The sequence below is a fragment of the Simochromis diagramma genome, unplaced genomic scaffold, assembly GCF_900408965.1.
Source record: "Simochromis diagramma unplaced genomic scaffold, fSimDia1.1 OVJJ01000305.1, whole genome shotgun sequence".
In the NCBI taxonomy this organism is placed as follows: domain Eukaryota; kingdom Metazoa; phylum Chordata; class Actinopteri; order Cichliformes; family Cichlidae; genus Simochromis; species Simochromis diagramma.
Genome location: NW_024387169.1, coordinates 1,571,033 through 1,585,033, shown reverse-complemented (window position 1 = coordinate 1,585,033; position 14,001 = coordinate 1,571,033). Strand labels below are relative to the sequence as shown.

The 14,001-nt window shown below is 43.8% G+C and overlaps 2 protein-coding genes across 4 annotated transcripts in view; both read left to right on the top strand.

Annotated features, from left to right (window-relative positions):
• The first annotated feature begins 519 nt into the window (after window positions 1-519).
• On the top strand, window positions 520-6,672 carry mocs3 (molybdenum cofactor synthesis 3). The gene is made up of 13 exons (XM_040049054.1): window positions 520-726; window positions 1,826-1,958; window positions 2,031-2,123; window positions 2,446-2,566; window positions 3,692-3,766; window positions 3,943-4,060; window positions 4,136-4,244; window positions 4,328-4,390; window positions 4,835-4,998; window positions 5,177-5,224; window positions 5,776-5,872; window positions 5,976-6,083; window positions 6,466-6,672. The coding sequence occupies exons 1-13, from the start codon at window positions 634-636 to the stop codon at window positions 6,621-6,623; spliced, it is 1,380 nt and encodes a 459-aa protein (XP_039904988.1). The 5' UTR covers window positions 520-633; the 3' UTR covers window positions 6,624-6,672.
• A 130-nt stretch (window positions 6,673-6,802) lies between these two features.
• prkd3 (protein kinase D3) overlaps window positions 6,803-14,001 on the top strand; it is a 36,297-nt gene continuing 29,098 nt past the window's right edge. For 2 of the 3 annotated variants that reach the window (XM_040049052.1, XM_040049051.1), the window contains exons 1-2: window positions 6,803-7,504; window positions 8,182-8,813. In XM_040049052.1, coding sequence (XP_039904986.1) covers window positions 8,538-8,813 — 276 coding nt within the window. In that variant the 5' untranslated portion in view covers window positions 6,803-7,504; window positions 8,182-8,537. Of the gene's footprint in view, window positions 7,505-8,181; window positions 8,814-8,857; window positions 9,345-14,001 lie in introns of those variants that run through there. The other variant, XM_040049053.1, reaches the window with a different exon arrangement.

Sequence of the window (14,001 nt, the reverse complement as noted above, 5' to 3'; positions counted from 1 at the left end):
CTTATAGATAGGATTTCCTGGTTTCCTATGAGCCCCTCTATAATCCCCCCAATAGCACCCCAGTGAAAACCAACTCCGTGTCCCGGTATGTTCAGGGACATATAGGAAACGAGTTATCAGCCACTTGTCACTGCACACTGGTATAGGGGTGTGTAAGATTAGCATAGTGAGCTCTCATAGCAACTTTACATTTTATTTTTCCTTCGCTTTCGAGGGGACACGTGAACCCAAACCATGACGGTAAATTGGCACTCACTGCATTAACAGATCCTTAGGATCCCCCCAATAGGTTTCTATTTATTTTAATTAAATAAATGCATAATTTTTCACCTATAATGTTTTTAAGAATACGCCCTGGCAAAAATAAATAAACACAAAAATATTTGACGAATTTTCCTGTTTATATTATATTAGTATTATTATTTCTTAATCTAATTTAAATGTTCTATTATTTAGCTACTTTTTGATATTTTTTTCTGACCGGCGCTCCAGACGTTATCTATCACGTGGTGTCTTTACCACGTGACCAACCCGGAAGCCTGCACCGTGTGTTTGGCATGTCAACATGTCTGAGAGGAGTCTCCTGCTTTAGAGCTTCATTTTTCTAACCGTAGGGGTTTTTTTTTTTGCACCATGGCGCAGGAGGTGTGCGGCCTGAAGGCGCAGCTGCGGGAGAAAGAGGAGGAGATCGCAGCTCTGAAGAACAAACTGGCGCAACTGGAAAAGGTGCGAAAGTGAATTCACGTCTGTGTATCGGTGTGTTTCATGTGCCTGGTTTCTTGTGTGGCATTAACGGTGCAGTTATAACGTGAGCATAATGGGAGCTTAGTTTAGTGACGATATCGGGCAAGGACGTTACGTTACTCCAACACCTCAGAGTTTATCCGGCTATCACAAGGTGTCGCCACAGCAACCAGCTACATAATTAATATTAAATGCATCATTGAGACAAGAGTTCATATTCACCTGATCCTTACAATCTCAGAGTTTAAGATGAAAAGTTTGCATTAATTCTTATAAAATAAGATTCCCCATTGTAGGCGTCTAATTATTATATTATTACCTGACGTTTTTAAACCTTATTTTAAATAATAATAAAAAAATCCCTAATATATTCATTTATGTGAGCCTACAATTTGTTTTCTCCATCTAACCATGTTTATTGATCGTTTATCTTATCTTCTAAATATGTCACCCATTTGTGCTTTACTTTAGCCTGCCGGTTATTAATTATTATCTCTTTCTAACATTTACGGTAATCTTTGACCTTTGCTGATCAAACCTTTTTATTTCCTCCTGTTTTCACATGTTTTGAGTTAATACCATTCAATCCAAAATCATCCATTTTTTAAGAACATTTTCTGTTCGCCCAGATGATCCAAAGTTTGGACATGATTTCTTTGACATTCCAGCTTCATGAATCAAATACTTTCCTGGATTTTTTTAAAAACTCATCCAACTCACTTTCTGACCTTTTTTCATAGACTGAAATCTCTTTCAACATGAATAGCTTGGAAGCTGTCATGAAAAAGAGTGAAATGTTCAAGTGAACCAGGATCTGTAATTTAGTATAAATGCATAAAACATGTCTGAGTACTGGCTCTTTAACATGAGGAAAAATCAAAGTAAAAATTCAATGAGAGTGGTCACATGGTGCAGCTGTAATCTGAGTGCAGCGATACATTTGTACATCAGAGTTTATCGAAAAACACAAAATACTTCAAATATCAAAACCTTAAAAAACACATCTGGATTGATTTTAGAGGGAAACTGTGGAAGACTTTGGTGAATAAAAACTATGCAAATGTATTTGGTGTGACATCAGAGCCGAGCTGCATCGGTGGAGCTACATCAGAGAGTGACGCCCCTAACTCCGCTCACAGACAAAGCGGCTCTCACCAACGAGGACATCATGCGGTACAGTCGACAGCTCCTCCTGCCCGAGCTTGGTGTGCAAGGTACGGATGGCTGCAGATTACACTCGTCTGATGTTCAGAGCATTGTACCAAGTGAGGACTGATTATCTGCAGGTCAGCTGAATCTGTCCAAGACATCCGTGCTGATTGTGGGCTGTGGAGGACTGGGCTGCCCCCTGGCGCAGTATCTTGCAGCAGCAGGTGTTGGTAGGTACGCTTGTTGATTAGAGGACATCACGACCAAAGTAATCAGCTCATTAAAAGTGGTGTTTACTTAAAATAATGTTGAGCCATAAAAAGTTAATTTTTGGTGAGTAAAACGATTAAAGCTGAAGAGACAAGAAAACGTACGGTATAACATTTAAGATTTAACATTTAGTGAATTGAAATAAGAGAGAGTTATACTACCTGTTTTCTCTGGTGGGGTGTCAGGCAAACTTTGGATGCATAATTTAAAAGTTTGCACCTTATGAGTATACTCGTTGATATCAGTGTTTGATGAGTTTTAAAGCCCTTCTTGCCTCCCCAGGTCGCCTCGGCCTGCTAGACTACGATGAAGTGGAGCTGAGTAACCTGCACAGACAGGTGCTTCATGGGGAGGAGAACCAGGGCCAGGCCAAGGCGCTCTCTGCTGCCAGTGCAGTTCAGAGGTACAGACTTGGTACTGTTTTATTGCTGCAATCAAGTGTCTGCATGTGAACAAGTGCTAATATCTATGCAAGAAACCAGAGACTGGGTATTTCTCTGTTTAGTCCTGGTCACTTTAAGGAAGCCTTGATTGCATGCAGGTAAGCATGAAGGACTAAAACATAGTGCAGTGGCCACAAAACCACCGTCCTTCATCCCAGCACAGTTTAAACTCTTATTCTTCATTTAGTTTCTACATTCAACAACAGTAACGACATCTTACTTTGACATTTGCTGTCAGCCCTGCAGGCTCAGTCTGACACGATAGGCGACGGCTTCCCAGATTGCTCTCTGTGTACACTGCGTATAATTCGTGGTATGCAGATGTGTAGAGAATACCAAAATCATCTAGGACTTCAAATATGAAAGAATTTTTGAGTATACTGTTACTAATCTGTCTAAAAATGCCCTCCCGCCCTGAACAGGAAACAGAGACCTTACTGTTTGGATATTATTAGTAGATGTTCAGTAACTGTGATAATTAGTGTATTTTATGCTTTGTGCAAACATTGGGCTGCGTTATAATGCACACCGGCGCTTTCCAGTCTCACCACAGGTTATATTTGGTTTTGTATTTCACCCCAGTCTACAAATATTTTGTAAACATGTTATTTTAGAGACAGCTGTTTTTTGTGCCTTTTTGCCACACAGTGGGCCTTCTGTGGTTTCGCGCACACGTCTTTAACCTACGGCCACACGAGGGCGTCAGTTCGCTGACTAGCAAAGAACTGAAACATCAATTTAATGCTGTGCAGCACTTGTTCCCCAGTTTTATTGAGCCTTGTTGTTAATAATTGCTCTTTAATGATCGTTTCTTGCATGCACGATGCAAATGATGTGCGACTGTAATGTTTGTCAGTGTTTTTCCTCTGCGTTGGAAGTCAAGATGACAAAGATGGAGAAGGAAGGAAGCACGAGCAGGTTTCCAACAGGTCTGCTGCCACAGTCGGGACTCGCATGTTGCTTTTTTGTTGCTTTCTTGGCTCTCGTGCTGCTGCAGGACAGTTAAGGTGTTTGTATTAAATGTGCTGTTTATGCAGGACGCAGACTTTATAGGGAATTACTTGAATCTGCATTTATCTCTGCAGGTTAAATTCCACTGTGGAGTGCATTCCCTACCACCTGCAGCTCTCGCCGGAAAACGCTTTACAGCTTATTCAACAGTATCCTCTATTGCACAGACCTCTACTTGTAAAATCATGAATATGTCACATAGCTGCTATCTGCCAAGTCTCGTTCTGTGATTACTTATCAGCGCACATGAAGAGAAATTCAGAAGAAGCTGTAAGTAATGCGTGTCTGATAAACCGCGAGGACGCCTTGACTTCACTGACCTCATATATGACATTGTGGCTGATTGCTCAGACAACGTCCCCACTCGTTATCTGGTGAACGACGCCTGCGTGCTCAGCGGCAAACCTCTCGTGTCGGCGAGCGCCTTACGGATGGAAGGGCAGGTAAGGTAGAAGGCAGACCCCCGTTTTCCTCATCGGTGTAGTGGGTACAGTTTGCTGTATCTTTTGTGTCTGCAGTTGATGGTGTATAACTACCGTGGAGGCCCCTGTTACAGATGTCTGTATCCAGTGCCTCCACCTCCAGAGACGGTGACCAACTGCTCTGATGGAGGAGTGTTAGGAGTGGGTGAGTCTTGTTCCCTCACCTTCCCAGAGGCCACAGTCGGTGTAAATGATCGTTCTTTATAATATTTCCCACTCGTATTGAAGTTCCAGGGATAATGGGCTGCTTCCAAGCTTTGGAAGTCCTCAAGATTGCCTCTGGACAGGGCTGTATCCTTTTTTTCTTCACCTTCTTGTTATATATAGTTTAGTTATTGTGCTTCTTTGCATCTGAGCTTTTTTGCTTAGTCACCAGAATTGATTAACAATGAGCTGCTGAATGATAAGGAGGGAAAGGGAGATTTTTGTTTGCGTTCTCTGAGTTTACTATTTATTTGCCATTGTCATGTTCTCGTGCTGGTACTGAGAGTCACGGGAGAGAATAGACGCACCCCGTCCTGCCTTCTGTATTGCATTGTTGTACTGATGCTAACGCCTCCCGTGATGCATCAGCTGGGAAAGTGTTGCACCATATTCCCAGCAAAATCCCCGAATGTTGCTATGGCTTTTAATGTACCAGTGGGAGACGTGCCAGACTCTGAACCTCTGAATGGAGCGACACAGTGCTTCTCAGAAGTAAGTAGCCTTGTTAGTAACCTTGACCGGGCGTGCCAGCTTCCTGCGGCCAGCAGCTGGTGATGTTTGACGCCCAAGATGCCAGGTTCAGGTCGATCAGGCTGCGGCCAAAGCAGGCCGGCTGTGCTGTATGTGGAGAAAACCCCAGCGTGACCCGGCTGGTGGACTATGAGGCTTTCTGTGGATCTGCTGCCACAGACAAGGTTGGTCATAAGAGAAACTCACGGAGTTCCTCATTTTCTGCGGTCACGCCCATTTACGGAGGAATGCTGGTTTTTGAAGGTTTCAAACGTGTTTCTTAAATCAACTTGATTTATATTAAAGTGACATTTTTAAAAGTGCAAATAATTATCCCTAATTCTCTGAAAATTCTCTTTTCAGTGCCGCAAACTAAACCTGCTGTCCAAAGAGCAGAGGATCACAGTGCAGGTGGGGATTATATAGTGCAGAGCGCTCGGTCATTGCGTGACTCCCTGTATTTAGTGCTGTTTATTATATGATTACTCACAATTTTCTCAGTTTTCATGCGCATTCATAAACTGATTGCATCTCGGTGCTGACCCAGCCCCAAATGGGAAATGACTTAAAATGCGCCTGTAAATTTTCTATGGGAAAGAATAACACGTTCTCTTTGGCACCGAGCGCAGCAGCGTGGATTGCATCTGTTTATGTTTCTGCAGAACTGCTGCTTTGAAACCCACTGAGTCATTTAGCACAGAGATGGGGATCATGATTGATTGGGGTGCAGCTGAGATTGTGCAAGAGGCTGCAGTTAGAAACAGTTTTGCTTCCTGTGAATTAAGGAAAAACTGTTAAAACGTTCATATTACTCTACAATTACGAGTCCAGGCACATGAGTAATTTTGGTTTCCCTGCTTACGTAGAAATCCACGCCTTTCCCCAAAAAGCGAAGCCGCACCTCTGTAATTGTAGCAGCTGGTAGTTTAAGTGTATTAAGGGCTGTTTTAATGTGATTCCAGGACTATAAATCGATAATGGACAGTGAAGAGCCCCATCTCCTGTTGGATGTACGCCCTCTGGTGGAGGTGGATATATGCCACTTAGCCTCCTCTCTCAGTATCCTTTAAGACACAAATCGTTCTGGCTGCACCATAATCGTGTATTTTCTCTTCGTGCGAGCCTCGTGTCTGTGTGGCTGTTCGCCTTACATTGCTGCCAGATATTCCACTCTCAAGTCTGGAGGAGAGGAAGAGGGAACATCTCCAGTTACTCCGGGAGAGAATCAGCCAGCTGAAGCACCAGATGGCAGGTGACTGCCAGCCGCCAGGTAACACAGCAAAAACACCATTTAGGGTGTGTTGTTTGAAATGAACGGGCACGTACAGTCACTTGTGCATATTCAGAGGCCACTGTGTAGTCTCACACTGCTGGGCCAGAGGCTTATTTTGGACAGCTAGAAACAGGTTGTAATGGGGTTGCTATGTGAGGCCTTTTCCAAAACAAGTACGGTCAGCCTGTGCAGCTGGCCCGCTTTACAGAAATTAACATTCAAAACATTATTTTGGTGACGTTCTTTAATCAGTGAGATAAATTTAGCCTGGACTTTACTCTGTCTCGATTTTTAAATATTCACCTGCTTGTACCTGATGTTGTGTTTCAACCAATCAAACGTAATGAGTCCACCAGTCTCTCTTGACTTCTCTCTCCAGTTTACGTGATCTGCAAGCAGGGTAACGATTCTCAGAAGGCCGTGCAGATTCTGGATGAGATGAGTGGATCAGAAGTGGACCGTGTCACTGTAAAAGACATCTGTGGGGGCCTCACGGCTTGGGCGAGGGGAATAGACTGCACGTTTCCGCAGTATTAATGCATTTATTGTGTTTTTACTGTTAATAAAGGCTGCTTTCTGTTTGTTTCTCTGTTGTTCTTGGCTTTCTTTAAACTGAGCATGCTGATTAGAGAGAGGCTGTTTGTAATGTTCTCAAATGAAAAATCTCACAATGCAGTGGAACTGTTGGACAATTTCCTGAAATTTGTTCTGTAATATTCCAAGTATTAGTTAAATAACATATTAGCCCTTCAAAGTTAATCTATTCATAGACAACGTCCCTTTATCTGAAGCCGGGCGCACTTTAGGTAATAAACCTCGACTTGTATGAACTCCTTCAGTGTCCCCTTGCGACTCTTGCTTCCTACTTGGGAGAGCCATTTATTACAATTCGATCCGGGTCATGTGGAGTAAAGTTTTTTTTTTTCTTTTTTTTTCTTTTGGCATGACCAAGTTGAAATAACGGAAAAGAAAAGGCACATGCGCACTGGTTCCAGCTCGAGCGGAGGCGCCATTGCTTCACATGGTGTGTAGTTCAAGTTTTCCTCCCCACTCATGGAAAGTCATTTATGCGGACATAATAAAAAGACTCCAAGCCCCAGCGACGGTCCCTGCTCTTTTTCTCGTCGAGCAGGGGGAGTAGTCACAGCTGGAAGGATAATAAGATGCGCATGAATTTACAATCTGGAATAAAAGATAAGAGAAAATTAATGCACGGAGCGGCTCGTCTCAGCGAGACTCGCTGCAAAACTAAAGTTAGTATGTGTGAGCTGTGGGCTGTGCCGGAGTGCTTTCTGAGTGACTTGTAACAAAGTGCAGAAGAATAAAGTTCCGACTGCGCTTCCCTCACTTGATGGAGTCGAAAAGTTTCTTCAGCCCTCTCACAATGGATCGAAAAGCGCCCTGCGCCGAGAGCGAAGGTAAAGTATCCTGTAAGAAACGTTTAACTCGACGTTTGGCTTTAACCCGACTGTACCGGGAGAGAGCGTTCAGCGGCCAGGCTCAGAAAGCGCAGATTCGGGGCTTGTATAACTTGTTTTGCTGGCATTCTCGGCTCGGGTTGTGTTCTGCCAGCGAGCCAATCGAAAGTGGGAGGGGAGCAGATGTTCAGAAGCCTCGGTTCCAGATGTTTGTGGGGTTTGAATCCGTACAAAGACACAAGTGATGCCCTTTATCGACGTTTGCGCGTCTTGTGGCCTGCTGTTTTGGCGTTTTACGCGCTCGCGTACAGTCGCCTACTTACAACTTTCTCACAGTTAGCACAAGTCGAGAAATGTAGCGAGAAAATTTAAAATAATTGAAATTATAGACAAGCTCCAAACTTTGGGGGCGTGCTTTGCTCCGAACCTTGCAGATAATAATAAATGACTTTATATTTGATTTGAAAAAGCTCTGAATAAAGATTTGTGACAAACGTAAAATGAAACGTCCTCTTAGTGAATCCAGCTCAGCGTCTTTACACTGTAAGAACAGCAGCTGATTCATTCATACACCCTGAATGCTTTTCACAACTGTTTTCAGATATGAGAATGCTTCTCGTTAAAAAGTAGTGTGTGTGTGTGTGTGTGTGTGCGTGTGTGCGCGTGTGTGGTGACAGGCTTCCTGTGGTCAGAGTGGATTACTGACTTCACTAAGGAGAAGGAACAAAACTCCAGGATATGAAGTGTGTTGCTGTGATTTCACTGCAGAGGCCTGCGTATTGTTCAGACACTTCTCCTCCATCACCTGTCAGTCTGGTGACAGAGCTCGGGCCGTGTGAGCTCCAGCGGGTGGATAGGCTGTTAGTTTGAAAAGGACAGTATCATTTTGACAATAAACTGACTGTTACTGATGAAGACCAAAGATTCCCCCTACCAGGAGTCCATCCACAGAAACCCAGCTGTGCTTTTTTCTGCCAGCCCTCACTGATTCCTCCACTGTTCAGACGTTTACGTTGCAACTGGAAGAAACCCAATGTCTGCCTCCTCTCCCCCATCCTTACCTCGAGCCTTCCTCCACTCTGTCCATCTGCACCACCCGTCCTTGCCATCCACCCCGTCTGGACCCATCTACACACGGCTGTCCAACGGCAGTCACAACGCCCCCAGCCCCACCAACTCCCGCAGCTCTTTCCATGGGGTGTCCTTCCTGCTGCAGATCGGACTGACCAGAGAGACGGTGAACCTGGAGGCCAGTGACCTGTCGCTGTCTGCTGTGAAGGACCTGGTGTGCTCCATAGTGGATCAGAAGGTAGGGACGTCTTCATTCATTCTTTATTATACTTAACAGTCTATTTTCTGTCATAAAGGACGTGCTTCACCTTCATTGTTTTCTTTAATCTCTTCTGAAATGAAGTGTATTGCACAAAAACAAGCTCGCTATCTGCAGGGAACTTGTTTTTCACAGTGCAGCCGTAATATCAGAGGCTCAAGAGGACCAACGTGACGAAGCACCAGCATGTGTTTTGCCATCTCCTACCATATTCATCTGTTTTGGTTTTGTTTTCCAAAGCAGACATCTGCGCCATGTGGCTCCCAATGAGTCAAACGCTGCAGAAGCATGCACACAACAGCATCGACGCTCCTCCAGTTACGGTCTACTAGCGCCTGTTATTTATGCTGCTGTGTAAGGTCACTGGACATGATGCAAGTGCAAGTACAAACTCATATGCACGCGAATATATGAAGTGGTTTTGTGCCCGCTGTGCATCTCGAAGCATTTTTTTCACATGGTATTGGTGAAGGAGTTCAGCCTCAGCAGAAGAACCGGCTTTAAGCACAAGTATAGATTGCATCTTTCAACAAACGAGTGCTGTGGCGCGTTTACCTCGCCTTACTTTCTATGTTCTTGTTGTTTTGTGGTGAAACTGGTCAGAAATTTATAGTCATACTGCATGTGCGTGTGTGGGCTCTTTTTATAATGTGTGAAGTAAGAATGAGGGTTAAACATTTTAATTTCCTTCATCTGAAACAACCTCATATTATAAGCACAGCAAAGCCGCAATACCCCAGATGTTATGGCCGTCATGTGAAGTGGTTTTCTTGTCCATAATCATATAATAATTACAAAAAGGACAAAAATAGTATTTGGTATAAATTGGAAAGTTAAACACTGTATTTGCACAGTGAAAAAAATCGTAGTTCATATCTATCTGCTAAATGTGTGGCGTTTCTAACCATTTATAGGTGCTCTTATAGGTGCTGTACTTAACAGTTGTGAGGGATTAATAGTATGCAAAGCCTTTTGGAATAATGAAATGGCTTCTGTGTGCATGCACATGTTTAACCTCTTGCAAATAATGATGATTACTCCATTTGTGTGTGTAATTATCATTGAGTGCATAAAAAGAGAGGGTGATTAAAAAAAGCACTTTCATCAGCCACTAGAATCTGAACATTTATGTAGGTCAGAGCCGCGCTGGTCTTTGAAGTCATGATAATTACAATTAAAAAGGAAAAAAAAAGGAATTAGGAGCAAATTTGTGTGGAACAAATGGGAGACGGTGCGGGAGCTGTGTGCGCCGAGCCCGCGTCCTTTGCTTCGTGTTGTCCAAGTTGACATTCCAGAGGAGCAGGGTAATGTTGTTGTTCTTTACGAGGTCTGCTGATTCTCACTAGCTAGCTGGTTATGAACAGTTCTGGTTCACAGAGCAGAAAATCTCATCGCTGCGCAAATTTGCATGGATCTCGTAACATATTGGTGCAGAATGTGCAACAGGAAAAGGTGAGGAAACACGATGCTTTAGAAACACACCTTAAAGAAAATCAGTGCAGCGCCTGCATTTTGAGTTGAGATCCAACCGAGATAAGGTCCGGCTTTATCTCTGTATCACATGCGTTCATTCAAAGATGGCGGGCAGTCTGATAAGATGTGCCAGGTGATTATAAAATTTATGGCCAGCAGTCATGCGAGCCTATAAACATCTGACCACGCTGTATATCTTTTCATCATAATATACTGTACATCATCACCACAGAACACATCCAGTCTGTTCATCCACATTAGTGTGCAGTGCTTCTATTAAACACTGCCAGAAGCAGTGCACTGCTTCAACTATTTCATGAAATCCAGCCATATGGCTTTGATATCAGTGGAAAATATGACTGTAGGCCTTGTGTGCTTTCAGTCCATCCCTGCCTTCTTTTCTAGAATATGCATGACAGCGGTGAGCGATACAGAGTCCGCTCATCCCGGCCAACTTTCCCAGCTGAGGATCTCTGACCTTAGCCGGTCTAGCCGTTGACAGCAGTCCCAGGATGTCTCCAGTCAGCACAACTTCAGGTGTCTGTCAGCGCGGCCGAGGCAGGAAAAAGCGTTCGACTTTATGTTGTAATATCTGCGCGGAGATGGAGTTTGGATGGAAGCGTATTCCCCCTCTGTGGTGCCGTTTCCTCCGCTGAGAGCTGGCCTGCTTCACCAAGTGACTCACCGCTCAGCCATGCAACAAACAGGGATGCTTATCCCAACTCAGATCTGTGCAGTTCAGTGTCAGCCTTTCTGCTGTGTCAGCTGTTGTGAGCTTTCAGTGTAGAATCTGGTTGCTTACAAACCACAGCGGATATAACATTGACGTCTTGTTAGTCGATACATTTGTATTCAAACGGCTGCACAGTCTGTCCACCTTTGTGCTGATCATCCAGGTCTGGCCGCTGTGCCAGCAGGGCGGGATGGCAACTTGGATCCACTTTTCTTTCTCAGCGGTGTCCTTGAGCTCTTTTGTTTAGATAGCATAAAGAAGTCGATGCCCTCCCTACTGTCTGCTGTCTGAGCCAGGGTTTTTTCCCTTTAGACAGCCAGCTCCTATCTCCCACTGACCGCCTTGATTAGTAAACCAGGACTTAATGAGTCCCACTAACAGAATATCTTTTGAATTATTGCTGTTATTACAGGTTGTTGTGAAGGTTTTATGTGATCTGCCTCTTTAGACACACATATTGTCTCTAATCGGTACGTTATGTGCTTTAATATTTAAGATAGAAAAATGCTTGCAGCGCATCGCTCTGCACAAACACTCTTCTGCTGCAGTTGCTCTAGGAGGGTATCGTGAAATCTGCAGTCACATTCCTTTGGTATCTCCTTAAAGCTTGTGATCATAGCTTAAGGATGAAAAACTTGTTTTCTGATCAGCAGAGTGCTTTACTTTGCTATAGTTTTCCTTTTGAGCTCACTTTTATCTGGAATATACTGTGTTTCTAGTCCAGCTGTGGCTCTGAATCATGCCTCAAAGGTTAATATTTAGTAAACTATCCTTATAGTATTGAATGAGTCTCTCTGTTTCACATGGGGTCGTGCGACCTTTTATAATAGCTGCGCATTGTATAGTTTTTCTTCGGCTCATTCTTCTTCCTGCTAAACACCCGACCAACCACGACTTGGCTGCTTCTACAGAATAGATTTTCTTTCTGTTCTCTGTGTTGATGTGAAGTTGATTTTGATAGTAGCGGTTTGGCTCGTAATTACCAACTTATAGTGGTTAGGTCAACCTTATTCTTGCGCACCCTGACGCTGATAAGTTCAGTCTTTTAGAGCAGCTTTTGTGGTCACTGCTCTTGCGATCTGCTGAATGCTTAAAAGTGTAACTTTTTTATTGTCACCACTTGGCACAAGAGCATCAACCCTAAGCCAGGCTCCTTGAAGACTGTGAGAAAGGAGGAGGGGAGCCAGCCGTAGGGTGGAGGAGACCAACCCCTGTCAGGGTACGAAGAAGCCCAGATCTAACCCCGCGATGGCTCCCTGATCACAGCCTTGTTTCACCAGCCGGGTCCCGACTCCTCTGGTTTTGGGGGTTTGATGAATGGCGTGAGATAAACATCCAAAGCGTCCAGTTGTTGAACGCTTCCTGTTTGGTGTCGCCCAAGTCCTCTCTAGCAGCCAGCAAAGGGAGCAGCGGCGGGACAAAAGTTCACGACTCCCAGTTAGCCAGCTGGTCAGCCTGGTGAGCCAGTCAGCTACAGAGCATTCTTCTTTGCCCAGGCATTTTTGGAGGATGATGTGATGTTCCTGGGTATGGGTGGGATTTGAATGTTATGAAACTCAGACGCGTGAGGCTAAATTCTTGCTGTGGTCGGAGTGAATATTTGACAAGTTGTAAGGAGCGCTGTAATGCCGATTTCACGGTTAACACAGATTAGTTTTCATTCCTGTTCAACTGTATTTAGTGCAACAATTGAATTTTCTGATGAATGTCGGCAGCAGCACGTTTGATATGTTTGAATTTACAGGGGAACTTGGCATCAGTTAAAAGTTTCTCTATCAAAGGCGACGATAAAGTTTAGCAGGAGGAAGGAAATTTGATTTTATTTGGCACTGGAGATGGAAAGAGAGCATGTTAGCTTTATGAATACTTTAATTTAGCCCTTAGGATGTTGATGCTTTTTCACTACAGCTGAAAATGCAATGAAAGGCCTCAGCCGCAGGTTCCCCCATTGGTTTTGTCAGCACTGTAACTCCCAGTCTCTGGTTCAGAGCTCTGCAGCTGCCTCTGTAATTAGCCAGACAAAGACCTTTTTGAGTCAGAAATGGGCCGTGTTGGACAACACACAGGAAAAAAGCAAAGTATTATAAAAACAGAAGGGTTTGGATCGCTCTAAACCTTTGAGTAATATCACTTACATGATGCAAGGTAACAGCTGGCGGAGAAAACAAGATCAGCTCAGAATTCTCCTCCAAGATTAATTAGACTGAGTTGCAACAGTGCAGAAGATTTGTGTTGGTCTGCATTCGTACGTGTACGGGACAGCGAGGCCTGGGAATGGAGCCATTTTAATACCCGCGGGCTCCGCGAGATATAGAATCTGTCCTGTGCTGAGCGCACAGGAGGCCCTGTAGGAAGCATGGGCACATTCTAAAAATGCTGTGCAGTGAAAGATTTGAATAATGACTAAAACTGCTGTCAGCAAACTGAGCTGGAGCTTTACAAACAATAAACCGAGCTGTTGAACGTAACATGACGCACTCATGACAGTGACAAAACACTGAACAGGTTCCTGCCTTGCACTTCCTGTCAGCACTGCACAGATCTACAAACAGCTGTCTATGTAGCTCCCCCTGTTAATACTGAACTTGTTCTGTGACTGCCATTAATAGTTAAGAATTTTTTAATAAATCATGCTTTGATAATTGTTTTTTTGGTGGTTTTTGTTTTAAAAACACCTTTTCCAAAGGAGCTGTTTTTTTTCTTGACCAAAAAATATATATTTGTGCCTCACGGTGAAAGTGAAACAGATGATTACGTGTAAATTAGTGTGTCACCTTTGCAGTTCAAACCTTTCAGCACTGTTATTTAGAACTTTTTTGAACATGCCATGCTTTTAGAGCCCAGCCGATGAAGCATTTTTGATTTGTTGATTTCAAAATCCGATATTCCGATATACCAACTGGTAGTTTTCTTCTTTCAGACAGATGGAACATAAGCATGTTTTTCACTTAACTCGTTTAC